Here is a 25200-nt window from a genome sequence, read left to right as displayed (position 1 = left end):
GACGGTAGCATGGATTTGCGACGGTGATGAGGGAATCATTAACGAGGGTATGCCAGGCTGAAGTATGTTATCATTTCAGATGCAAGAGTGTTTGATATCCTGATCACTGCCTATTTAGGAGATTTCATGATCTCATGTCCGGACATGACACCTCGCTATGCAAATCATAATCGTTATCCCATCAGGCATATCCAACCACATGGCGACGCGCACGTAACCCCCATCGAAACCCCTTCTCAGAACACAGTACTCCTCTGCTTCGTCACCCTCCCCCCGTCCCCACCCGCTCCGCCCCCTCTCAGACCCCAAAAACTCCTCTTCGGCACCACGGCCGGTCTACCGCTCGCCCCTCCTCCCGGATTACCAAAGAAAGTGCTCGAGCTGGCCGAGGGGCCTATGTACCCGCTCGCGGATGCTATATCCGGTGGATGCGGATACGGTCCCGGAGAAGATGGAGGCGGGCGGAGATTCGAAGCTACGTAAGGACTTGAGGCGTAGGGGGTTGATGCACTGTGCGGTCGTTGCAGCGGTGCGGGAGGGTAGGATGTCACAGCGAGATGTTGTTGGGGTTGCGGTCGCGGTGGGGGCTGAGGCGTTGGTCTCTGGCCTAGCTGTTGTAGACTTTGCTTCTGTTCCCTCCCGTAGACTCTCTTGAGGCGTTCGGTCTCTCGATCGATTCCCTTCTGCTTTTCCCGTGCTTTTCGCTCTTCCTCTTCCAACATCCGCTTCACGCGTTTCGTTTCAGCCTGCTCGGTACGTCGGCGTTCCCGCTGTTCGGCTTCGACTGCTTTGCGCAGGCGGGCGGTTTCGAGGTCGAGCTCCCATTGGGAGCGGGGGTCTGTGGGTGGTGGGCGGGCGGCACCGGGGTTTGGAGGAGCGGAGTCGGAGGGTAGGGAGGAGTGGCGGTGTCGTCGGGGTGGGAGATTCGGGTTAGATGAGTGGCTAAGCGAGGCAGCGGTGGAGTTGTGTTCGGCGCTGGAGCGTCTGGAAGGGGTTTCGGTGATATTGAAGGCTTCGCGGATAGTGCTGCTGAAGACTTCACGGATGACGATCGCGCCGAGTAACAGGACTACTTCTAGACCTTTTAGATCTTCCATCTCGACGCGTGAGAGGTTGGGTTCGTAGATGGTGATTTCTTTGAAGTGGCGGAAGAGGGCGATGGTGATGTCTGGTTCTCTATTCCGACGCTTGCTGCCGTCTGGGTTTGTGGATTTGCCGGATAGAGTGCAGACGTAATCTTTTGACAACTTGCCATCTTTCTTCCATTTGAAGCCAAGCTTCGGCGTTGTTTCAGAGGCGGTGGGATCATTTTGTGTGCGGTCCAGGGCGGATGTTGAGGGCTTTCGGAAGCTTTGCTGGGGCATCTCGAACTCCCAGTAGCCTGTGGAGCCCCATCCTCCAGCATGCCATTTGGCGACTATCTGCTGATCAGGGTTGTATAGCTGGACCGTGAATTCTGTAGGCAGCACTGGCTGAGGCGGTGGGGGAAGACCGCCGTTCAGGCGTATCTGCTCCTGGGATGGATTTGGCTGGGTCCATTCTGGTATGAGGAGCACTTCGCCAAAAAGGATATCTGGGTTATAGCTGTCGTATATGGCTACGGCATATCGGTTCTTTGAGCCTGGCAAAGAAGGGTCTGGATGACGGAGAGAGTATTCCGGCAAGGCATCTGAGCCGTAGTGTGAAAGGAGCACTGAGGCATTGTGCTTAATACCGTCATTCGATGATCGCAAGTAGAACGCTAGATCAGACAGAGTATTAGCAAATACGCATGAGGGCAGATTTCACTTTGGATGTAGACTCACTGGGAAGGTTCTCGTCCAGCATCTTCTTGCCACGGCCTGCATACGACTTTTCGTCGAAGGATGCAAGAGATGAAATGCGGCGCGTAGAGTGAGAAGGACGGATGAAGTAGGGCCTATAGGTATGTGGGGGGGGGGGGCCAGCCTTGGTGGTGACGAATCAGCAGGCAATGAAGCCTTACCTTACCTTGGTCCTGACTCCTGAGACATTACTTTAAGTACCTTAGCTCGCGTCTTTTCAATTTAGCTTCCGCACATTAATGGCGGAGCGGGATGTGCTGCATAAGCTCCCGCTTTCTCATGCCATTTTTAGAACGGTCGCAGATCATCAGGCACGTGACCTTCATCTGAAGGCTTCTATTACGTCAATCTCTTCTATCCACAGTATTATCTTTTCATGGAGGACCCAAGTCTCCTTCAAGGACAGAATGTCCTGCACCGCTGACGAGTAACGAGAAACAAGCTCGTTAGTCGATTGGAATGAACCTCCGCTATGGAATGTTATTCATATGTGTATGCAACCGCGGGGCGAAGTCGAGCAAATAGAAAGGCGCCACTGCCTCACGGAAGGCTACAATGACGATGATATCTGAAATGTGTGTGTGGACTCAAAGAACACGCGTCTTTGCCTTTCCCAAGCCACGATAAAGCATTACAGGTTGAGGTAACTGCCCCGGGATGCTGCCAGTAAAAAGGCGGAAAGGGCGACTGAAGCTTGCGTGCGTACAGAATCTGAAAAGGTGGTGTCCTATTTTTCTTCACACTTGAAACGAGTGGACATTATTGCAACAGCTTCAAAAGTTTCAAGTCGAGACCAAAAGACGAAGGAAGGAAGAAACGAATCACTGATGGAGCATTGCCGCCGTGAGGCTCCCTGCTGGCCGAAGGATTCCTTGGCGAAACCCGAGCCTACGGTTCCTCAGCGGGTCACGCATTGCCTGAAGAAACACGCTCACCTTCTCTCCCCTCTTCCTCCCATCCCCCCCTACCCCGGCGCTTCTTTTTTGCTACAGCATGTAATTCTTGTGAGTATCAAGAATCATCTGATTTCCCTTCCATCAGTCCTTTAAAGTGATCCGTAACTTTCGATTTGGTCAAACTTTCCCCGTATTTCCAAAAACACAAGGCTACACAGCCGCTTGACACGCCAGCCTCGTACTACAGCTTCCAATATATTGGGTGTCTGTGACGGCGACGTTACCTCGCCAAATCCCCAAGCTCATACCACACTTACCATTTTTTGCTACCTCAGGACAATCTCGCATACTCCCTCCATGGTGCCGAAGAATCGTGTCACCTTCGGCCTACCTTTCATGAAGCCGGTTTTCAAGACTCGAGATTGACGGACGACGCAGTCTTTCGCATTTAGGCACCTACTCCTGACTCTGGATTGGACAAAGTGTCACCGATCAACCCTTACTGCACCACCACGACCATCGTTTCTTCCATCTGCCTTGGCTTGGACCGGGCTTCGATATCGGTTCTACAATCACCATGTCAAACATGACAGATGGAACGAAAGCAGGGATAGGCGTCGGTGCCGCGGTGGGACTACTGGCACTGGCTGCGATAGTGGTGTGGGTTCTCATCTGCACACAAAGCAGGGGCCCGATCTTCCCAGAGCGGCGCGACAAGCAGCGAGCAAAGGGCACTTATGAGATGGAAGTGTGACCCTTCCCAACAGAACAGCCGCGAGGAAACGCACACAAGCTGCAGGTTAGCTGCCGCAAGGCTCACCAACTTGGAGCCCGGTATGCAAGATGTTCATATAGAGGAGAAAGACGTTAAGCCGCTCTGTTGGAACCTTGCTTTCATGGTCATTTCTACCAGCTTGAAGCCCGCCTTACGCCCAACACCGGTCATGCTGGAGCCATCCATTGCGCCAACCTCCGCCAACATGGCCAGTGGTATTGGTGAAGCACAAAAAGCTCAGGGCGATACGAGCACCGAGGAGGATGTTCAATGCCGCAGGTGGACAGGCTGGAGGTTGGTGTACACGCAAGAGGATCAAGCAAAATATTTGCATAAGGGCGACCAGGCGGGCGAAATCCCTGAAAAGTCCAAGCCCTAACGAGGTGGAAGTTTCTCAATCTCATAGTCCTACATTCAGAAAAGCCACCGAAAGAAGCGGCAATCCCGAGAGCTCCCAGCCTTTCATGATTTTACCCTTTTGTGGGTGCCATCCAGAATGGACGAAGTTTGTTGGACGCAGGCGGAAATCTCATCATCACTCCAGGTGACAAATTTTCACTTGTGATCTGCCACAACTTTTACTCTCTCTGACAGCGCGCTCCTGACTTTCTAATATTCTCTCACATCGATCCGCTATCGAGTTGCGTCTGGTGGAGGCAGCTACTACTTCGATCCGTTTTCGCTCAACTCACCCAAAGCAGATCCGCGCAGCAGATGCCAGCGATGCCTCAATCGTTAAAGGACCGCAGCCAAGATCCAACAGCCTTTTGATGCGGTCCGAGATGCATCAGGAAATGTACCGATTAAAACGCTTGGCAACTAGTACCGTAGCTTCTGAGAGAAATATCCCGTTATCCACGTTAGTGCATGAGAAAAGCCAGAGAAAATGGCTTTTCTCATTCATATGTTTTTGAATTCGAACCCCCATCCTTCCCATTCTTTCAAGCCCATCAAAGCCTTCAACAACAGTCGAGGCATCCATTCCCCTCGGTCGTGCCTTCTCGATACCAATACGCTTGTCAGCCTCTTACCAAACTCAGCATATCGGGACATAACAAACCCACGTCATGGAAGCCCGCCTCATCCACGCCTACAAAGTCCAAACCATCAACCGCGAAAGGCGAGAATGGCGCATCATCAACCCTCTCCGATTCGGCATTCGAGTCGACGAATCGCAAATCCCGGACGAGTACAAGGCGTTCTTCAACGCCAACATCAGCCCCGATGTCAGTCACTTCCTCACCAACATCGCGGGCGAAGGCGGCCCCTGGGACGGCTGGACCCTGTATGCGGTCGGCAACCTGACGTACACGGCCGAGTCGAGGGATCGGACGCCGTACTTCCAGGTGGTGTTTGTGAGGAAGGAGAGGACGGCGGAGGAGGGGGCGGAGGAGAAGAGGGCGGGCGAGGGGTCCGACATGGTGGGGGCAAAGGAAGGGGTGAGGGTGGAGGATTTTCCGGTCGTGAAGGGTGGATGCACGAGTGTTGCTCGTGGGAAGTAGTTTTATGACACAATAATGGATTGTTCCCTCGATACTACTGCGTCGATGGTCACTTAGAAAAAAACCCCAAAAACGGGGGCCATTCACTAGGAAAACCCTTCGCTTTCGTGGTGATTTGGGCGTACGTTTCATCCGGTCAGAAGAACAAAGCCTAGTATCTCACCACAGCGCACTGAAAACATCCTCGTCCATGCGGTATCCGCTTCTCCCTCCGATGCTATGACACAGCATGGTAACACGTCCCCTCTCCTCCTGCATCCCCATGCCACACGTCCATCGCCCGATCACTACTAACCCGCTCGTCTCCCTCCGTTCCCCTCTTCTCCGCCGCCCATGTCTCAGAGCCATGACCGTGGCGTCGTCGAAGCAGGTTTTGGAATGTGTACAACCTGCGCCCTCACGCTCGTACGCTTTCGGTTCGCCCTCTTCGAACATTCTATTCGTGTTGTTAGGTACGAGTACCTAGCTGGGAAAGCCGCATCGGGTGTCGGCTTTGAACCCCATCGATCCGTGGAGTATGTTGTAGGCGCGTACGAGCTCCACCAGTCGCTTGCCGCATATCGAGCCGATGATGGGCGACTACTACTAGCGAGTTTGACCTCGAGTCCGTGTTCGCGCCGTCGGTTTCCCCGTTTCTACCGTTCTGTCTGATTGACGCAGTTCAGAGTCTGGGAAAATCTGATCGTACCAATTGTCCGTGCCACGGCCCCCTGTGAATCATGTTCGTTCGCCACATCTTCAGCTTTCTTCCATGCTGGGCCGCCGCGATCCTCGCGACGGCGAAGATGCCTAATCTCGTCGATGCGGCCGCCGTGAATTCTTCCGCGCTGGGCGCCTTGAGCGTGCGTTGCGACGGCGCGCTCTACGGGTTCAATCCCAACATTGCCGACTGCGAGGGCGCGGCGCAGTTCATCGTCCCGGACTCGGTACAGTTGGTGTGGGGAGAGCGGCATTCGGGGTTGCCGGTCGGTATCTTCCCTCTTCCGTTCGCGGTCTTCGGTGGTAAGTCTTGATTCGTGATGGATGAAGTCTTGACAATGGTACTTTGGGCATGCTGGGTTGCTGACGTACTTTTTCAACCGTGCCAGACAAGGCCGAATGCGTCGTCCGGACGATCGTCCGCGGAGCTGGTCCCACCGCTCGCGCGAGTCTCGCTCAGGTCAAACGCGCCGCGGCCGCTCTGAGCTTGCAGTGCGCGGCGGGTGGTCAGTCACAAGGTGGTATCGCGACCAATATCGGTGAGTCCGGCCGCGATCGTGTCCATGGAGAAACCTCGTGTTGGCCGTATGCCCCCGTCGTGGTCAAAAGCTAAATGCAGCCCCAGGCGGCGACGACAACCTCGCCGTGATTCTGAGTACGTACAAGCCGAAGATCCAATGCGGCAGCGCCCAGACCTTCAGCGATGCATCTTCCTGCGAGGGTCTCTTGGCGGATATGCCGGCGTCGACGGCGAAGGTGCTTTTTGGTCCTGATGATGTACCCGGCGTCCGGGAACCGCTTCCTCAGTTGATCGCCTCGGGTAAGCTGAGTCGGGATGTACATACCCCCGTGTCTGTACTCCGTCCGACTGAGATTCAATAGGTGACGACAAATGTCTCCTCAGGCTCTTCTCCACGGGCAGAGCAGATTCCGCCTCTTGGTACAGCATCGTACGTAACTTTCGCAGTCCATCGTGCCTCCTCTGGACCAAATGTTGAGTCTTGAGACATGTCTCGCTCGGGAGTCTCCACCCTCGAAACATGTCCCAAGGCTCGATATACCTCCTCAAACAGACAATAACTGACGGCGGAACTGTAATCTAGTGGGAGGCCACGGAAGCGACGTTTGCGAGGTGCGCCAGGGACCGGAAACCCGGCAGCTTCAGGGGACTGGGTAGGTTCCGTGCTCGCCGAGAGCTCGTGCAAATTGGCGAGAACTGACTCCGTGCGGTAGGAGATCGCGGCGATATTTTCTTTACGCTGGCGTCGGTGCCGTCGATCGGACCGCTTGGGAATTCTTCTTCTCGGGCGGTGACAGCGTAGGCTTTTAGTATCGGTCATGATCCTAGGCCGAGGAGGGTTCAAAGATCGTCTCCTTCGAGGTTAGCGGTTATGAGGATTGGGCAGGTGGTGGTAGTGAGGCGTGGCATTGTGAAGTGGAAGGTCGGAAGGAAGGTCTCGCAATGGAAATCCTTCAGATGATTGATATGGAATGAAGAATTTCATCGGCGGAAGACGCTTCAAAAAGACTTCCGATGGACTTTAAACTGCCAAGATATGACAGTCTCACCAGAGATGTTGGACCGGGCGTGTATACAAATACCGGAGTTGTTCACCATCTCCGATTGTGAGAACCGTAGCCGCTGCTGTCTTTCTTTCTCCCTTCTCCACGAATTGAATTGCCTATGGAGGGTGATTGGAAGCCCGGGTTGCAAACGATCAGTGTGATCTACCAAAACTGGCTAAGTACATGGCTAGGTAAGTGCATAAACACCTCCTGTTCTACGATCCTGCTTGCCTGTAGCATGTACAATCCCTGACGATAAACAAGTCGATTCGGCGTGAGCTGGAAGCCTGGACTTTCAGCCACGCTCACTAGTGCTCACTCAACGAGCACAAGTCGTTACTTGTAGATCCGGTGAAGATGTGTAAGCGTACTGCATAGCGCCGTAAGCATGATGCATGGGTAAGATTTTCGGCTTAGAAACATCGGCATTACACAGTAAGTATTTAAACACGGCGACGGGTTGTAGGAGATAAGAATCGGATGTTGCGCCCGCGTCTCCGATTGCTTACTTGCAAGCTTTCATAAAAGAATGATTGACACTCAGTCGACTCATGGGTTTGCATACGCTTCTAAGTTTCTTCTGAATTTTGCTGAAGCCCGAAAATAAACACTCACAACGTCCTTAGTAACAACATATAAAGCTGCAGTCCTTGAGACTGCGGGCGCAGATCTAGTGTTCCGGGATCTCCCTCTGAAACATACCAAGGTGATCCGAGTCAGCGCAACTGGCGTCTGTCACGGCGATTGTGTAATTAGAGAGGGTTCCTTCCCGGTTCCACTGTAAGTGACCATGTCATGCTGGCGGATAGTACGAGTTGATTGAAGACCCATCGTTCTTGGTCATGAAACTATTGGAGAAGTAGCTGCTGTTCCAACTGGTGAAGACCACTGGAAAGTCGGCGACCGGGTCGGCGCGCAATGGCACGGAGGTCACTGTGGTATGACCTGTCTTACGCCGTATCTGTAAAGGATAGAGTTTCTCTGATGACGCAAGGATTTTGTCGAGAATGCAAGCGTGGAGTGTTTCAATTATGCGTCTCGAAAACAGCCATTGGTGTCTTTCGCGATGGTGGATGTGAGTGTTGCAACCACTCGTGTTGAACAAGAATTAATCAAAAGAAGTTTCTGAATTTATGACTCTCCGTCGAGAATCTGCCGTTCACGTCCCTGAAGACGTTGATCCGGTGAAGTACGCACCACTGCTTTGCGCTGGAGTCACAGTCTTCAACGGCATCCGGCAACTGAGTGTCAGGGCAGGGGAGCTTGTTGCAATCCAAGGCATCGGTGGTCTCAGTCATCTGGCTCTTGACTACGCTGCTGAGCTAGGTTACCGTGTCGCGATCCTCTCACGAGGAAAGGAGAAAGAGCCGTTCGCCCTTCAATTGGGAGCTGCAAAGTACATCGACACAACAGACAGTGATGGAACTACGGAGCTACAGGCTATGGGTGGTGCGGCATTCATCGTCACAACAGCGCCCACCCCTGAGGCCTTAACGTCCTTGACCAAGGGCCAGAAAACTTCTCATTCTTGGAGGTAAGAGTCAACACATTCCTCGGCCATGGTGTATTCTGAACGTCATCCTTCAGCTGCTGGCACAGTACCCTTCGACACTATCAGTATGTTGTTCAACGCACTTTCTATATACGGTTGGCCTAGCGGATCTAACATCGATTCCGAGGAAGCTGTTCTGTTCGCCAAATACCATGATATCAATTGCATGGTGACTGCCTATCCGCTCTTGGAAGCCAACAAGGCCTTGGCCGATACCATGGCAGGCAAGGCTCGATTTCGCGCTGTGCTGACGATGGGAGACAAAGGACAGAAGGAAACGTAGTGGTCGTGACAGATCTATCACTCGTTCCAAAGCGTAGATTGTTGTCCACTAATTGTCAAGTAAACATTGAGAGGTATCGTGAGCGATCCATCCAAGACTGCTGGTCAATGATGGACTGCCTGTTTGGTGCATTTCTGGCGGGAATATGGTTCAGTAGTTGGCATGATTTCAATGTCAGTCGTCAGGTGCTCTTGTGAAGTTATATATGCTCGTATCACTCCCCACACATATACTTTACTATGGCCGAGTGGTTTGTCTGTTGAGTGACAAAATTCAATCAGCGTTGTATACTACCTGCATCGCCGAGCCAAACGTTTCTAGAATAACATCACGAGCCATCAACATCCGTTGCCTAAAATAAGTGGCGGATCCAGAGCCCTGATCGGCGTCGATAAGTCGACAGGATAGACTTTGCGGTAACGATATGACTCATCGGGCAACAGACCTGGCGCTACAGAAATTGAGAACACCGAAGCAGGTCCAGTAGCAGAACGTCCCCATATCACGACATCCATTTCTCAGACAAAAGCCTGAGTGCTTGCAAACTGAATCGAAATAATTGTTGGTACACTTTTTACTTGGTCATTGGTTCCAATGATTTGAACATCCAGCAACATCATTGTCAGGCTGCCTTCCATTAGGGCGAGCAGACGTGCAGGTGAGCCTCCGCTCAGAATAGATGCACGTGGCGAGATGTGACTATCCTGTTTATACGGGCGCCAAGACTCCTGTGCCAAGATCTCGAATAGCGCCCTGCATGAAGGGTTGCCTGGACAATACTCGTACGTGTAGTTCTATGCGCTTTCCGGAAACATTTCCAGGGTGCGCCGCGACAGGGTTGGCAGCCAAAAGCAGAATCAGGGCTGCTGTTAGCGCTGTCCAGGCCTTGCATGTATACCTCAGTAGTAGACACCGTTACACCCTGAAGCGAGTTGACAACGCTTCCACCTGACTTGATCCTTCTTTCTGCCGCCCGTCCTCGTTATCTTTCGTCGAAACATTGGATATGGATCTTAATCAAACATTGTCTGCCGACGATGAAATACCTTCAGACCCAGGACGCGTGCCAGATCATCTCTCGCTTCCTTTCGCACCTGATGACGACGGCCTTAATCTTGGGGAATCCAGCTTGCCACAGGCATCAGAGGTAGTCACCTTTTCATTGTCATCACAGTGACTGAGTGCTTCGTATTAGGCTCAATACGATGGCGAACGCCTTCAGCCTAGTAAACAGCAATTGGAGGCGGCGACGATAAACGCCCGTGCGTACTGGTGCCGTGTTGTTGAGAAGGCCTTGTCACACCACAGAAACGGGCTCTTACCTCAACAAGTCAACCCTTCCAATATACTGGGTAAAGTCCCTGCCATACCCAACCAGCCTGGAAGTAGCCGGATGCTTTTTGTCGGCGATTCTCCTGGCAAAAGCGCGCTTTTTATCGAAGCGCACTCCACCTATCGTGTTGCAGAGGACGAAGGCTGCACTGCCAGTGACAGGATCAAGTCAATTCCAGCTTTACTACAGCTAGGAGTTCCATCTCCGACACCAGTCAATTGGAATGGAACAAGCTTCCGCCACTGGGTCGGAATCGAAGGCGAAAGTAGGACGAGGAATTATATTTCAATTTTGGCTCTGGGCTGGTCTTACATCCTCTCTGTTCGCTTGCTTGAAATGCAAGGTCAAGAAGGTGCAGAAATAACGTACACGCAGTCAACGGCTATTGGATACAAGCGTAAGACTGGGGATAGAATTGCTGCCACTATGACTGTTGACATCGGTCGTATTGAGGAGGATGCCGCCCGTTGGTGGGCTGCCATCTTGGCTCCCGGTCAAGGTTGGCAGGCAATTGTTTCTCGGAGTGACCACATGGTGTACCTGTCGCCATGGTCCGTATGTGTGCAAGATGATCGGCGCTTTGGGATTGAGTGGTCGGCAGCTGGGTCGTCCTCGCAGGGTTCCATCGTTTCGACACCCGTATCTTCCAACAAGGCCCTCGGAATCTTGACCGGATTCTGTATGTTACATGACCTGGGCAGTCAGTGCTTCGCGGCTCTCGCAACGACTCTGACTTTTCCAACGCATAATCACTATGGGACCATAGCCACACTACCGTTTCCTACCAGCGTGAGACGCCAAGCCGAAAATGCCCCAGCGAATCTCACCACTCATGATTTGGCCAAATTGAGCGAAGAGCTTCCTCGTTATATGGCTTTGAGCTGTAATTATAGTGTCATAATGTCAAGTCTTTGCGGGGCGTTCTGGCAGCCCGAAATTCCATGTAACCTCGTCAGCCCTTGGTTACACCCTATTACCAACGAACTCCCCATCGTGGAGGAAGTTATAGAGTTCGAGGGCCACTATCACGAAATTCTTGCCGTGGTGTGCGCCATCCGCCGCCCCAAACTCTCTACTCTTTGGCTGGGAGCTGTCATCAGTGGCCTAGCCCCGAAAATTCTTGATCTCGTCAAAACTGGTGCACCGCCCCTCGATCGCAACGCTTTCGCTTGGACGGGTTGTCCTCAATCTTTCATGGACCTTGCAGGCTCTGGGGCTTATTCCCAGACTGATGCTTGCGGCGAGAGAATTCGAAGAGCAGATGTCTGGCGTCTTCTCTACCTCCCAACTGTCGTCGATGACGATCTGCATTATGAGAATCACCCTTTTGCCCCGTGGGAGCCCTTCGGGAAGACCAGTATGGAAAATTCAGCCGCTCGGATCAGGATTCATCGGTTCTGTTCTAGACACCATCTGGAGTACCAACACTGGACATGGCGGCTAGAAAACGGGTCGACCTTGGTCGATCAAGGTTTGGAGATGTCGCCCGCCCAAACATTGTCCCAAAAAGTCAGTCCACGGTTCGAGATGACACAGAACGTAAAACTTCCCGCTGCTGAAGTCTCGCTAGATCAAGAAGCGTCCCGGACGGCATCATGGGAAGTTTTTCAATGGGTGACTAGTAATGGCGAAGGCGTGCCCCCCAACGAGCCGATATACAAGGACGAATGGGTGCGTGACGAGAGCGACGGTGAAGTACCAAGCAGACAACATGACACCACGGAGAGTATTATCGGACGGCCCAACTCAAGCACAGTCTCGTGTGTTACAATCGATGGCGATGAGGCGGTTTCACCAAAGACGGCGCTATGGATTACCTCGCCCGCACGACAAGTCAATATAGAGAATTGGCTCAAAGACGTTTCTTCATGAGGAATTGATCAGCGGAAATTGGATGTCCGCCGAACGTAAAGATAGTAAGACGGCGACAATTGTCGTAAAGGGTCCGAAGAGCGATATTGAGAAAGTGAGAGGACCCCAGAGATCTCGGCTGTAGGGTTGTTCATTGCTTAGCTTGATTACCGGTTGGCTTTAGAAAGAGGGCGAGAAAAAGGGGCCAATATGTGCCCAGATGCACAAATGGCAGGACGGCAGCTCAGGCTTAGACAGACAGCACCAGTTTGTACCTCGATCATTGATAAACCTCATTCCTTGTGTCCAGTAAACGGCAGCTTGGAGTCTGGACGACACTTTTTATTTGGCAAATATGTATACACACACACACAAAAGAATGCAGGCGATATCATCAATGGATGAGGTAAAGAGGTGAGAAAGCTAGGAGCCTAGGAGCGCGGGAAATGATTGGCTGAATGCCGGGCCGATCCTGCGCAACCTTGAATGGAAAACCTTGTCAACTACAACTACTACAATTGCGGGCTTACAGCTCTCATCCGGGGTGAAACGGATACGTTCAGCATATGCTATGAGTTCATCCGGGGTGAAGCGAGCATCATGCTGAAGCTTCACCACTGCCGAGCTGTAACCCGTACAAGGGCCTCCTTGGGCCTTCTGCACACCGTAGTTTGTTGATTATGACCTTACCGAGTCGAGTCAGGAGGCTGAATGCACGCCTCCACTTCAGGCCAACCCCAGTCACAAAGCTCCGGTCCGACTTCGAACAAATCCCTCATTCCAAGGAATGTCGAATCGATGTGTGAAGAAAGTCAACAAGAGGTCTGGCATGGGTGCTAAGAAGAGCAAGTGCGAGTGAGGGAGGGATTGGTCTTCTATTGTCTATCTCGCTGGTTCAAATTGAAGACGAGAAAGTCCGGTTTCCTGTTCCAATGTAATTGGTTAGCAGTCTTATGGTAACGTACAAGCCATGCCCCTCTCTGATTTGTCCAATCCTAGGCACTCTGCAAATATGTCGACGCTAAGCCTATTATGATTCTTCCCCACCAGACCAGAAAGACTCGCTTACGTGTCAGGCCAAGCTCGTCACCGCCATCTCCCCGCACTTGTTTGCGGCCACAAAGTTGATCAGTTCATCGTCACCAACTTTCTCATACCCTGTCAAATTCAAATCGAAGGGCACAACTCCATATTCAGTCTCGAAGTAGTTTCTTTTCTACAATCACCCGTCGTGTAAGCTGCAGAAGCTGTTCAGAAGAACAATGGCAGTCCCAGACATAGATATGTCTGCTCTCAAGGTGTTGCGCTCGTCGGAACAACAGAATCTTCTAGATGAGATTGACAGCCTTCGACTTCAGGGCATAAGCGAGTTCGTTTTTTTACCTCAGATCGTCGTCTGTGGGGACCAATCCAGCGGGAAGAGCTCCGTCCTCGAAGCCATTTCCGGTGTTCCGTTCCCACGTAGTGACACACTCTGCACACGTTTCGCCACTGAAGTTATCCTTCGACAAGCGCCTACCACTGAAGCAGTCGTCTCCATCGTACCCAGTCAGGACGCTTCCGAGGCGGATCGCGAAAGGTTGCTAGCTTTCAAGGAAACACTACAGCAGTTAGAAGACTTCCCCCACCATATCGAACGAGCAAAGTCAGCAATGGGTATCACGGCGACCGGAAACGCCTTCTCGAAGAATATCCTCAGGGTAGAGATCTCCGGTCAAGAGAAGCCAAAGCTCACCGTTGTTGACCTGCTCGGTCTGATCCACTCCGAAAGCAGGAATCAATCCCCTGCAGACGTTGAACTCATCTCCAATCTGGTTCATTCCTACATGAAAAATCCAAGGAGCGTCATTCTTGCAGTAGTCTCCGCCAAGAACGACTACGCCAACCAGATCGTCCTAAAACGGGCTAAAGAAGTGGATCGTGAAGGGTTGCGAACGCTCGGGCTCATCACAAAGCCTGACACTCTCCCTCCTGGTTCGAATAGCGAGGCTGACTTCATCAATCTCGCCAGTAATGACAATATTCAATTTCGGCTTGGCTGGCATATCGTCAAAAATCGAGACTACCATTCACGCCATTCCTCGGCCGAGGAGCGAGACCGGTCTGAGGTGCAATTCTTCTCGGAGGGCGTCTGGAAAGAATTGCCTCGCGATATGGTCGGCATAGGGTCTCTCAATGTTCGCTTGAGTAAGATTCTTCTGGATCAGATCAAGAGATATCTTCCCAGTTTGATGAAGGATATTCAATCGAGCATCGAAGATTGCAAGACGAAGTTGGTCAAGCTTGGAGACGGTCGCAGTACGGCCGAGGAGCAGCGTCAATTTTTGCTAAAGTTGAGTCAATCGTTTCAAGCACTCTGCAGGGCAGCAATCGACGGAAATTACGACGATAAGTTCTTCGGTGACCCGTCTTCTGATGAGGAATATTGCAAGCGTCTACGAGCGGTAGTGCAAAACCTCAACCTCAGCTTTTCGGACCTCATGCGCAAGAGAGGTCACCATAGGACAATTGACAGAGAAGTAACCGAGGAAATTGCAGCCCCAATGCAATGTCCGGCTTCAACTTCCCATGCTGGTCTTCAACCCATTCCGATGAGCCGAGCGGACGCGATCGAGTGGGTCCGAAAGCTGCTTGTGAGAAGCAGAGGCCGTGAACTACCAGGCTCATTCAATCCATTGTTGGTCAGCGAGTTATTCCGTGATCAATCCAGGCACTGGGAACGGATAGCGCGTGAGCACGTTCAGAACATATGGATAGCGTCGAAAGCGTTCCTCGAGAGGCTTTTCAACATCCTTACCGATGAAGAAACTTTTGGGACGTTGTTCACACACTGGATTGATCCTATCCTCACTGCAAGATTCAAAAAGGCTAACGAAATGCTCGACCGCCTGTTGATCGATCGAGAAAGACATGCCATCACGTATAATCACTATTACACAGAAGTCTTGCAGAGCCTCAGAAAGGAACGTCAGGTAAACGAGCTCGTGGGCAGGATCCAGCATTTCATGGGCTCTTCATCGACCTCTAAGCCGGCCTCTACGCCCGCATACATTGGATCTTCTGATGTTAGCAGACTAGCTAGGTCACTAGCGACTCAATCCGAAAGTGACATGGACGTATTTGCCTGTTCAGAGTTGCTAGACAGCCTGCGGGCCTTCTACAAAGTGAGTGCCCTTCATCCAAACCACCATCGACTTCCTTCTCGGTCATTTAAGACACCACTGCTAAGACAGAAGTCAAGGTAGCGTTGAAGACCTTTGTCGATAACGTCTCGATCCACGTGGTCGAGGGTCTCCTTACCAGTGACATCTGGTCCGTTTTCTCACCAACCGACGTGGGGCAGATGTCGTCGAGCCTTGTCTCCAAGATCGCGGCTGAGTCGACAGAGTCGCAGGCACTGCGTCAGCAGCTAAATCGGAAGCTTCAGACATTGGAAAGAGGCTTGGAGATCTGCCAGCGACATCGGAGTATTGCAGGTCAGTGTTCACGATTTTTAAGTCATCAAGTTGCCCCTCTGGAACTTGCGCGCTTACCAAGCGATGTAAGGGCACCGTACGTCTTTAGGACCTTCTGGCTCCCACGTGCCAGATGGGGGCGACAACGATAGTGTAATGTCCGGCGACCTTAGCTCGAATCAGTCGTTTCGGTCAGAATACAACCATTCCCAAGAGGTCGGTCTTGAAAAGATTATGCTGTCGACCCGACGTTTGATAACTAATATTTCAGCAGTTCCAATACGACGAACACAGTCCAGTAATGGAGCGTCCAGTGATGGATGTTAGTATGAATCCAGTCGCACTTGTCATCTCACAAGTAGGTATGATCCACTGACACATGAGCAGATGCAGTACGAAGTCAGCTCGCAAGTGACCCCTCGAAGTGTTGAAGCCATAGACATTCCGAGCGTGGTTAGGTCGCCTAGGGTATCCCGCAGAATCTAATCCGATTTCAGAGCTGCGCTTTTCATATCGACAAGCGTTGGAGCAGCTGGCAATGTTGCGGCTCGTACGTCTTCCATTTTCAGCGGTATGATCGCTAACTTTCCCTGGAAGTCGTGTACATCTCCCGCAACGTCTGATACGATCCAATCGGACTCGGTATCGGAAAATTTGAGATCGTAGCTTCGAAATAAATGAGCTGATGTGGCAACCCAGCTTTTCAGGGTTCTTACAGTTGAGGATAGAGTTGGCGGTGTTCAGTGTCAGCTTTTGAGCATATAGAGACCACCCTTGGTCTTCTTTCCCTTCTCCTTAATATTCGATCTCCAACGCGCTCGTTTGCCAACACTCGACGAAGACCCATACACCTTATGATACTCACAACTGTATCCAGGTCTGTCAAGACCGCGAGTGAATTTCGCAGGACCTTTGTTAGATCCCTAGGTGTAGAGACATGAGAAGCTTTGAGTTGAAAATCTTTATTTCACAAGGAGACCTTGGAGCGACTGAGAGTTCCTAATTAAGGGTAGTAGTCCTCGAGATCTTGGGAGACCATTCGGATTTATCCTGGAGCACCACGAATCCCTGGACATAGGTTGTACAGCGTCCGTTATGTGGCGTCTGGCATGAGTATTTCTACGCAGTAGCCACCAGGACGACCAGGCTTGCTGAAGGCCAATGGCATCAGCCAGATCCAAAAAGCTGCGAAAGAATGGGTACAGTGGTTACAACATTACAATTGATGCAGGTTACAGAAAGAAACTGCAAAGTGAATGAAAGACCTCAGAAACCGTTACTGCCCTCGCATCTAAGGTCATGTCGTTTACAGCGTCCATGGCTCAGCTGTGGCTGGGTCTTCGCCCGACGCCCACTAAGTATTTATTATCCGCCCTTCCCGGGCCCCGGGGGCATGCGAACTTAGCGCAATCGTCCCCAAAAGCCCGGCTCAGATCCCCGGCACCTGTGCCGTGATGTCATGCAAAACCCCCACATTTCAACGGTCCTGCGTCTCCCAAATTCCTAACCTCATCGCTATCAGAAATCATGGCCGCGTCCACAGGGAAACGCATCGTATTCACCGGTGGCTCAGGGAAAGCAGGCCGCCACGTCATTCCCTACCTCCTCTCCAAAGGTCACTCCGTTCTCAACCTCGACCTGACCCCGCTCCCTCACCCCTCGGTGTACACCCTCAAGACAGACCTCACAGACGCCGGCCAAGTCTTCAATGCCTTCACTTCCAACTTCCACATCAACCACTACGCCAATCCTCGCCATTCAGAGACCGTGCCCGTGGGCCCCATCGATGCGGTCATTCATTTTGCGGCGTATGCGAGGAATATGCTGGTGCCGGATAATGAGTGCTTTAAGGGGAACGTGCTGAGTACATATAATGTCATTGAGGCTGCGTGCAAGCTGGGAGTCAAAAAGGTTATTATCGCGAGTAGTGAGACGACTTATGGGGTCTGCTTTACGCAAGGAGACAGTGATTATCATTCCTTTCCTCTGGAGGAGGATTATGACTGCGGTGAGTGTCATCTGTCTCAAGCCAGACGCAGTTGGATCGCTGATGACGGATGCTGCAGATCCAATGGACACCTACGCAACGAGCAAGCTCTGCGGCGAGCGCTGCGCCCGAAGTTTCGCGAGGAGATTCCCGGGGACGGACATCTACGCGCTGAGGATAGGGAACGTCATCGAACCACATGAATACGAGAAAGACTTCCCGGAATACGTCAACAAGCCAGAGACGCGGAAGAGGAACGCGTGGAGCTACGTCGATGCAAGAGATTTGGGTCAGATATGTGATTTATGCGTACAGAAGAACGGGTTGGGCTTCCAGGTCTTCAATGCCACGAACACGACTTCGTCGTTGAAGGTGCCGACGATGCAGTATCTGAAGGAGGCGGAGCCTAATACGCCGATCACGAGGGAGATGGGCGAGTACGAGGGCCCGCTGAGCAATCGGAAGGCGAGAGAGGTGCTGGGGTTCCAGGAGGAACACCCGTGGCATAAGTATGTCAAAGTGTAGATACGAAGATGGTCGATTGAAAGACAGGATACCAGTCTCAGCTTGCGTAGCTCAAAGTCCCGCCTGCGCCTTTGATTTTTGCCAAAATGTCTCCTAGGTCTCACGGGAAGATAGGTCCAACTTTCTGATATCATGTGGGCTCCAAGTTTAAACGTTGAGTGCTTCATAGATATAGTCTGTACTGACCGTCAGATGTTTGAATTGAACTCCTCCGTTTTTAACAGAAAGATATCAACTGCAGCCGGAACCCTAGCACTTTTGAAACGGACCCGCCATCAGAGCTCCCGTCTGCACCTTCACAACCACTTCCTTATGATCGCAAGCATATAAGTCGCTTGTCCGCCGTGCTCAACGCGCCGAACCAGTTCGAAGAATCCCTGCCGACTAGCTCACGGCTTTAAGCAAACGAGAGTGATATCAAAAGTCGACCCGAGAGTGCCAATTGCTGATGACTCTCGTTCAAGCCATCGGGATGCCGCATCGGTCGAGAATCCTCATGTCCGGCCTAGTATGAAAAGTAAGGTAGTTCGAACTGTTCACCAGCCGGCGCCATCTCCGTCGCAGAATATCCTGTGTGGACTCCGCTCCCATCTGTGACAATCATCCGCTTTTTCCAGAAATATGGCGCCGACTCTGCGATCGGTCACGGTTCGTTGGCACGTTTGGGTCCATGACTGCGTTGATCCCGGCATTGGAAAGGGTCGTGCTGCGATAGGTGGGGAATGTCTGGAATCAGTAGAAGTGCTCGCGCGCTTCGAGCTTTTTTCGAATGCTCTGCACGTTTCAATTCGTGCGTTGCTCCGAGCGAGGTCTGCCTTCTGTGAGTGTTCCATGATCATGATCTCCGTCCTGCATCTCAGGATGGTCTCTTCCGCGAATTCGTACCTCTGCTCGTCCGCATGCAGTTCGTGTTTTCTCGTCTCCTCGGCTTGGGCCGATTCCTACTGGGTGTGGCGGCCGTGACTTGGATGAGGCGCTGTTGGCATGGAAAAGCAAAAATGGAGTACGGGGGTACGGCTCGTGAATCCTAGAAAATCGACAAGGGACGTCGTGGCATTGTACTGAAGCGCACCATCATCGACAGCCGGTGGACTAGTGAGAGGATATTGGGATGGCAGGGTTATCGGTAGGCCCTGCACCGTAACGCAGTCACCATTGCCGCTGGCGGACGTGGTAGTAGTCTGGTACGCTGAGAATACTAGGAATACGTCAGAGTTGGAAACACTACGAGAGAACGTCAAATAAAATATAACGATGATGGTACGGTAGTCTCCGGATTGAACTAGACCCTCTATCGTCGACTGTTCGTACGTATAGAATTGTCGTCGTAGATTCGGCCGCGGCAACTGCGCAACCGCTCAAACATGGATCAGCCAGACAAGTCAGCCCATGAGAGTCTCAAAGAGCCATATTGGGACTTACCGGCTAGATCGCCTAGTGGATTGGTCGACATACTTGATAACGCCTGGCCTGCGCACAGCTCCAAAAGTAAAAAGACCACTTGAACTACCAAGCGCGATTCAATATGCCAACAAACCCAAGATTCTGCGACGGATTTTTACGACAGGGCGAAGCATTGTCTCGCGTTGCTGTCGATCAATGGCTGAGAGTAGGTAGTTAAGAGGTTCTGCAGGCCTCGATGGTAACGAGATGTATTGGCTCGCTTACGACTCAATGATGCAAGTGGAGGCTTTTTGAGGCAACCACATCTATGCCGACTCAGCCCCACTGGTTGAATTCTCTCAGCCTCAAATCTGTTTTTCATCGGGGGGCGTCGCCTCCACGACCGTACCCCGTTTCCTCTTGTGAGAATTCTGCCCAGCCCACACTCTGAAAAAGGTAGCTGCAATCACGACTGTTGGGACTGCGATGCCACTAGCCAATTTTTGCTCTGTGACATGATCTTGCGGCTTGTTATTAGGTGTGGAAGGCAAGGTAGTGGTCGGTTTTGACACCACGCTGAACAGGATGGAAGACGCCGTCGCTGATGAAAGAGACGAGGAGAAGGATGAGAGTGAGGCCAATGATGACGACAATGTTGCTGAGCTTACCGCAGCGTCTGCGGCGTTCATTGAGGCTACCACGGCCGCTGATGCACCTGCTGCTCCAGCACGCATACAGCTAGGGTAGCCGAAAAGGCGATTCACAAACGTTCAGAAGATTGTTGGTCGTTGCGGTATTTGCCGCGGCCGCCATTGGTCAGAGCGGTGAAGGGTACGTTGTTCAAAGACGATTGGTTCCTAACTACGAGGACAAATGTTGAAGCTAGCTAGCTAGGTGCATAGGCTTGGCGACAAGGCACGACTGGAAAGGCAGCTGCCACCCCCACAGCGGTCTCGCTCGCAGACTTGGAAGCAGCTGCACCACAGCCTGAAGGGAAGAACTCATAGATTTCGTCGACGGTCGATGGAAGCCTCAATATCAGCTCCCAGCTTTTCATACTAAGGCCCCCGACATGCGCCATGTGAACGTCCGCCTGAGCTTCTTGGTTTTCAATTTCTAATCGAGCAGTGCTTGTGCTTCCATCTCTTCTCTTGCAAAACCGGTGTTAGATTTCCCGAGGCCCCCGACCCAGCATCCCCGCCTGCGTAGTCTGCTCGATCTGCAATTCCTTCTGAGTTTGCACACCGAGTCCGCGGACCGCTATCAAAGGCTCTCACGTACAGCCAAGTTTTCAAGAATCCGTCTCAGACTTTGAACCAGCAGTGATTGCCCCCCAGGAGACACCCATTTGCGAAGAGCCCCAGACAAGAGCCAGCATCAGCACCGCGGCCGCGGACAGGAGAGACCTAGATGGCATTGGGATGCGCTTGTGCCCTTTGATGAACGCGAATGTCTCCAAAGCAAGAAGTATGATGTATGAAAAGACGTAGATCAATCTCATGAGTAAGGCTTCGTAGAACGGCAGGGACCAAAGTTTTCTGATATCAAGATAGAGAACCCTGAGACGGTCACAGAGGAACTGTGTTTGAGTTGGAGTGAGAACGATACCAAGAGCCTTTTCCAGCGTCTTTCGAATTATTGATACAGGTTCGTCTTGCCGGGGGGGAGGTTGAAGAGTGGGTTCGTTGCTGAGTTGAATACAGTCTTCTAGGCTCCGCGAGCCCCGAAATTTCAGGTTGAAGGCACGCTCCACCACGGCTAAAATCTCTGCGTCTTCTTCGGCTGTGACGGACAGAGGCGGGTCCCAACTGTAGCTCAAATGATCTCGCCAGGTCTCTCGAAAGCGAGGATGTTCAGCAAATGCGTTAGTCATAGCCAACTGGGCTGCGGACCTGCCAGCTCCATCCAAAGCAGTGACATCTGCCCCATGTTGAACGAGAATGTCAGCACAAGATGCCGCACCGCACATTACGGAAAATGTTAACCATGTACATGATTTGAACCAATCCCCATTGCAATCAACGGAGTGTGATATTCGAGCGTTGGCATGTGCTCCATTCTGTAGGAGAAGGTCGACCGTGGAAGATCTTTTTCCTGAGATAGCACGATACATGTAATTTGCTTGTTTGATGGTTCCTCCTCCGAAACCTATGTCACTAAACACTTTTCGGTTGAGAAGGATCTCTGGCGCCTGAGGGTAGAAATGGAGCGCCCTGCGCGATGCTAAGATACTAAGCAAAGGGTCTTCCACCGGCTCAAATGATGCCGGCCGAGCATTTTCCACTAGCATTCCAAGAAGTCGCCTGAACAGTGCATCGGAGAGATGCGCGCTTTCATCCAGGAAGGTCTTGAAGGCTAAAGAGCCATTCGCACCGGCTTCAAGGAGCATACAAACAATTTCCATGTTCTCGGCTGCTGCAGCAGATCCCAGTAAGTTCTTCCGCCCGTTACCTCCATTGACATCAACCCCAAGGTCGATCAACATTTTCATCATCGAAATTGAGCCTGTTCTGCATAACAGTAACAAAAGTCTAATCCGCTGATACTCATCTAATGTACGAAAGTGGCTTTCGATGGAAGCTGTACCGAAGGTAATTTCAAACAGATTGTCCGCAAAAGGTGTTCGACCTAATGAAGCCGGTGAACGGTAGCTAGCCAATTCTCTTTTTAGCCGATTACGAAAGACTGCGTCTACATGGGCTAAGGTGCCTATGAGACATATTTGTAGTGACGAGAAGTCATCTATCAGCCATGGTTCCGATGAGTTGAATAAGAGATCCGGAATCCAGTCAATACGGCCACGTGGATCATCGATAAAGAAACGCATAAAGACCTCTGATTGCGCCGTCAATATTTGGCCACCATGTTTTACGTAGTTGTTCATATCGTTTCGTAGAAGGTCTTGCTCGGCGAGGTCCCGCACCAGTGCCCGTGATACAGACAAGCAAAATTCCCTGGACGATTTTAGGCACTTCATTTTGACGTGATATGCACCTGGAAACCACTTACTGGCCCGGATGACGGTTTTCCACCAGGAAGTCGAACATCAAAGATAATTGATGATCATCACTAGGACCCCAAGACCAGATGAACTGCGAGACGAGTTTAGCACGTCACTATTGAAGGCAGACTCGAGACGAACCACAACCCAATGGTTGGGACCAAAGTAACCTATTATGTAATCCGTCGGTTTCGCTAAACCTTCTGCGAACGATTTTCGCACACCCTCAACATCACAGTTTTTAACTGCATCGATAAAATATGAGTTATAGTTGACCGTCAGAGGCTCCAAAGTCGCCCCCCAGCGCCACTGGCTCTCGATCAAATCGCAACTCATCTCTATACTGTATCTGATGACGGCACTTGACAGCCACCGTGGTGGCACAAACTCCACCGCGATTTCTGACTTTGTGCAGACCTGTGGAGTCGAACGTCTCGAATTCCTAGTTTGCCGAGTTTGATTCAAACGGATTCGCAGCGTTCCGATCGGCAAGCGGAGGAATCGGTAGTTCCAGAATACTGTAGTCTCTGAAGTGGCAGAATCCGAGGCTTTAGGGCGTGATGACGGCAAATGTACGCTACGTTCAACCGTTCCGAAGGTGATGTGATCTCTGAGTATTTGCTGTAAGTGGCCCTGACATTGACTGAGCATAGCATGAGTTGTGTTGTGATCTTTCGAATTGGATGATGATGTGGCGGTCAGGCTGGACTGCACGGCTTGAAAGCCTGCTTCATTCATATCGATGGACCTGACCTGTTGCTGGAAGACTTCATCCATTTTCTCAGTATTGAGCTCATCATATCGGGCATGACCGTCAAAGTGAGCGAGAACCGTCTGATGTCTTACTTCATTCGCCGACTCGGTACCGGTAAGTTGAGACGACACCTTTGAGAAGCCATCATTGACCTCAGCACCTAGTTGACTCGTGGATTGTGAAAGTTGCGAGGAGACGGTCCGGAAGCCAGTCCTACCTTCGTCGCCAAGTTGGATGATACTTTGGGAGAGTTTGTCGAGCTTTCCGCTTTCCAAGCGTAGAATGTCAGACTCCGAGTATGCTTCGCAAGAATGATATATCACTCACCCACAGACCATCGCTTGTATGCTCGTCAAAGTGACACAATGTGTATCGATCTTCCTTCGATATTTTTCAACCTCCTTCTCACTAAGTATCTGACGAGCTAGCACCAGCATTTTCGAGCTCTTCGACTTTTTCTTCAGCAGAGGTTCAACTTTAGAGAGGACGCTTTGTAAGCTCTGCACGTCTCGCTGCATCTGTGCGAGTGAACTTCCCCACAATTGCTGAAGCGTCTCTTGCGGTGGAGCAGAATTCTGGTGATCTCGCAACTGCGTCTTCAGTTCTGTAAGAAGGCTTTCGAAGGTCCGAAGTTGCCCCAAGAGGTCTTCCACATCCTTTGGAGCGTTATGAAACTTTTCCCGGAGGTCGTAGATCTTCTTGGAGCTCGCGGCAACGAGTCCAACCACGGTGATAAGGCTGGCGGTAAACGAGAGAGGGTCCATCGCGGGTCACGGTGACCTGAGGCGTCTATGGGTTGTTTTTGGCATCAGAAATCGTTGAGTCTCTGCCTGTTGAGATCTGATCTAGGATGTGCGGTCGAAAGCAGTTTAAAGGGAGTGGGAATTGAGAGGTGGCAAAAAAGATGTCGAAGCAACACAGCCTTGCAGCCTTGCAGCATTGCAGCCTGCAGCTTGCAAGGCGCATGCCATGCATGACATGGCGTAGACACTGGTCAGCCAGCAAATCATATTTGCATAAGCAAAGGAGGTGCGGCAATTTTCCGTTGGTAAAATGTATGTATGCCTAACACAAGATTTGCGAGTGGAGGCTGCTAAGAGGCTGCCTCATGCTTCGTACGCCAGCAACGATAGCCTCACTAATCGAAGTGTGCCCCGCCAGCCAGACTACAGATTTGGTGAGATTGTCATTACTTGACCAGAGACGTGAGAGATAAATGTGTTTACCATTCAAGATTTCAATCTCAGTCCTCAGCATAGATGTCTTGAATCAATGGTAACCTGGAGTTGAGGGCGTGATCCCGTGATGTACCGGCGTAGACTCGACGATTTCCTCACATCCATACAGTAGCAAGACAGATAATACCCTCCGGTGGGGAGGAGACGGCATATCATTGGAGGTACTCACTCCCCAAAATATTGGTCTCTCATGCACAGGCTTAGCGCAACCAATAGGAAAGAAGACGAGGATTGGATGCGGAGGTCTTGAGGAGTCAGCAATTCTGCCAGCTAGCCAATCAGAGCGGAAGTACCTTAAAGCTTGTGCGCTAGATGCTACAAGCAGGACGCCGTTGCACGGAGTGCTTGTGAAGAATTGAAACCTTGGTAATTTCGTACCGCTGCACAAGAAAATGGAGACACTTTTTGTCTAAGACGCAGACTTGATGGCGGACGGTCTCTCATGCTTCTTGGTCTCGAGTCCTCAGCACGTTCCAACCTCAAGCACTGTTTGGTCCTCAAAATATGGGCAACTTTGCTCACGATCCGTGCAGGCTTTGCTATAATTAGGTATTTTTGGCCTCTCTGATTGGCCTGC

At 51.5% G+C, this 25200-nt stretch overlaps 13 protein-coding genes across 13 annotated transcripts; 10 read left to right on the top strand and 3 right to left on the bottom strand.

The window, feature by feature from the left end:
- Positions 1 to 236: 236 nt before the first annotated feature.
- Positions 237 to 2012, bottom strand: HO173_001592 (uncharacterized protein; the record flags this gene model as incomplete). The annotated part of the gene is made up of 3 exons (XM_037303531.1): positions 237 to 1741; positions 1806 to 1918; positions 1990 to 2012. The coding sequence occupies 3 exons, from the start codon at positions 2010 to 2012 to the stop codon at positions 237 to 239; spliced, it is 1641 nt and encodes a 546-aa protein (XP_037169253.1).
- Positions 2013 to 3296: 1284 nt separating this feature from the next.
- Positions 3297 to 3473, top strand: HO173_001591 (uncharacterized protein; the record flags this gene model as incomplete). The annotated part of the gene is made up of 1 exon (XM_037303530.1): positions 3297 to 3473. The coding sequence occupies one exon, from the start codon at positions 3297 to 3299 to the stop codon at positions 3471 to 3473; it is 177 nt and encodes a 58-aa protein (XP_037169252.1).
- Positions 3474 to 3555: 82 nt separating this feature from the next.
- On the top strand, positions 3556 to 3873 carry HO173_001590 (uncharacterized protein; the record flags this gene model as incomplete). The annotated part of the gene is made up of 1 exon (XM_037303529.1): positions 3556 to 3873. The coding sequence occupies one exon, from the start codon at positions 3556 to 3558 to the stop codon at positions 3871 to 3873; it is 318 nt and encodes a 105-aa protein (XP_037169251.1).
- A 688-nt stretch (positions 3874 to 4561) lies between these two features.
- On the top strand, positions 4562 to 4996 carry HO173_001589 (uncharacterized protein; the record flags this gene model as incomplete). Its single annotated transcript, XM_037303528.1, has 1 exon — positions 4562 to 4996. One exon carries the CDS (start codon positions 4562 to 4564, stop codon positions 4994 to 4996), a length of 435 nt encoding a protein of 144 aa, XP_037169250.1.
- Positions 4997 to 5715: 719 nt separating this feature from the next.
- Positions 5716 to 7017, top strand: HO173_001588 (uncharacterized protein; the record flags this gene model as incomplete). Its single annotated transcript, XM_037303527.1, has 6 exons — positions 5716 to 5998; positions 6085 to 6234; positions 6321 to 6515; positions 6578 to 6645; positions 6799 to 6868; positions 6929 to 7017. The coding sequence occupies 6 exons, from the start codon at positions 5716 to 5718 to the stop codon at positions 7015 to 7017; spliced, it is 855 nt and encodes a 284-aa protein (XP_037169249.1).
- Positions 7018 to 8394: 1377 nt separating this feature from the next.
- On the top strand, positions 8395 to 8799 carry HO173_001587 (uncharacterized protein; the record flags this gene model as incomplete). Its single annotated transcript, XM_037303526.1, has 1 exon — positions 8395 to 8799. The coding sequence occupies one exon, from the start codon at positions 8395 to 8397 to the stop codon at positions 8797 to 8799; it is 405 nt and encodes a 134-aa protein (XP_037169248.1).
- A 21-nt stretch (positions 8800 to 8820) lies between these two features.
- On the top strand, positions 8821 to 9096 carry HO173_001586 (uncharacterized protein; the record flags this gene model as incomplete). Its single annotated transcript, XM_037303525.1, has 1 exon — positions 8821 to 9096. One exon carries the CDS (start codon positions 8821 to 8823, stop codon positions 9094 to 9096), a length of 276 nt encoding a protein of 91 aa, XP_037169247.1.
- Positions 9097 to 10102: 1006 nt separating this feature from the next.
- HO173_001585 (uncharacterized protein) lies at positions 10103 to 12301 on the top strand (the record flags this gene model as incomplete). The annotated part of the gene is made up of 2 exons (XM_037303524.1): positions 10103 to 10243; positions 10292 to 12301. 2 exons carry the CDS (start codon positions 10103 to 10105, stop codon positions 12299 to 12301), a joined length of 2151 nt encoding a protein of 716 aa, XP_037169246.1.
- A 1241-nt stretch (positions 12302 to 13542) lies between these two features.
- On the top strand, positions 13543 to 16221 carry HO173_001584 (uncharacterized protein; the record flags this gene model as incomplete). The annotated part of the gene is made up of 5 exons (XM_037303523.1): positions 13543 to 15444; positions 15522 to 15756; positions 15827 to 15951; positions 16010 to 16057; positions 16123 to 16221. The coding sequence occupies 5 exons, from the start codon at positions 13543 to 13545 to the stop codon at positions 16219 to 16221; spliced, it is 2409 nt and encodes an 802-aa protein (XP_037169245.1).
- Positions 16222 to 17262: 1041 nt separating this feature from the next.
- HO173_001583 (uncharacterized protein) lies at positions 17263 to 18247 on the top strand (the record flags this gene model as incomplete). Its single annotated transcript, XM_037303522.1, has 2 exons — positions 17263 to 17743; positions 17802 to 18247. 2 exons carry the CDS (start codon positions 17263 to 17265, stop codon positions 18245 to 18247), a joined length of 927 nt encoding a protein of 308 aa, XP_037169244.1.
- Positions 18248 to 18783: 536 nt separating this feature from the next.
- HO173_001582 (uncharacterized protein) lies at positions 18784 to 19700 on the bottom strand (the record flags this gene model as incomplete). The annotated part of the gene is made up of 3 exons (XM_037303521.1): positions 18784 to 19188; positions 19255 to 19604; positions 19670 to 19700. The coding sequence occupies 3 exons, from the start codon at positions 19698 to 19700 to the stop codon at positions 18784 to 18786; spliced, it is 786 nt and encodes a 261-aa protein (XP_037169243.1).
- Positions 19701 to 20215: 515 nt separating this feature from the next.
- HO173_001581 (uncharacterized protein) lies at positions 20216 to 20377 on the top strand (the record flags this gene model as incomplete). Its single annotated transcript, XM_037303520.1, has 1 exon — positions 20216 to 20377. The coding sequence occupies one exon, from the start codon at positions 20216 to 20218 to the stop codon at positions 20375 to 20377; it is 162 nt and encodes a 53-aa protein (XP_037169242.1).
- Positions 20378 to 20921: 544 nt separating this feature from the next.
- Positions 20922 to 24149, bottom strand: HO173_001580 (uncharacterized protein; the record flags this gene model as incomplete). Its single annotated transcript, XM_037303519.1, has 4 exons — positions 20922 to 22584; positions 22640 to 22722; positions 22773 to 23652; positions 23713 to 24149. The coding sequence occupies 4 exons, from the start codon at positions 24147 to 24149 to the stop codon at positions 20922 to 20924; spliced, it is 3063 nt and encodes a 1020-aa protein (XP_037169241.1).
- Positions 24150 to 25200: the final 1051 nt, after the last annotated feature.

Source organism: Letharia columbiana, assembly GCF_014066305.1.
Source record: "Letharia columbiana isolate WasteWater2 chromosome Unknown Sc0000003_s0, whole genome shotgun sequence".
Lineage (NCBI taxonomy): Eukaryota > Fungi > Ascomycota > Lecanoromycetes > Lecanorales > Parmeliaceae > Letharia > Letharia columbiana.
Note: the sequence above shows the minus strand (reverse complement) of the source record. Positions and strands in the feature narration are given on the sequence as shown.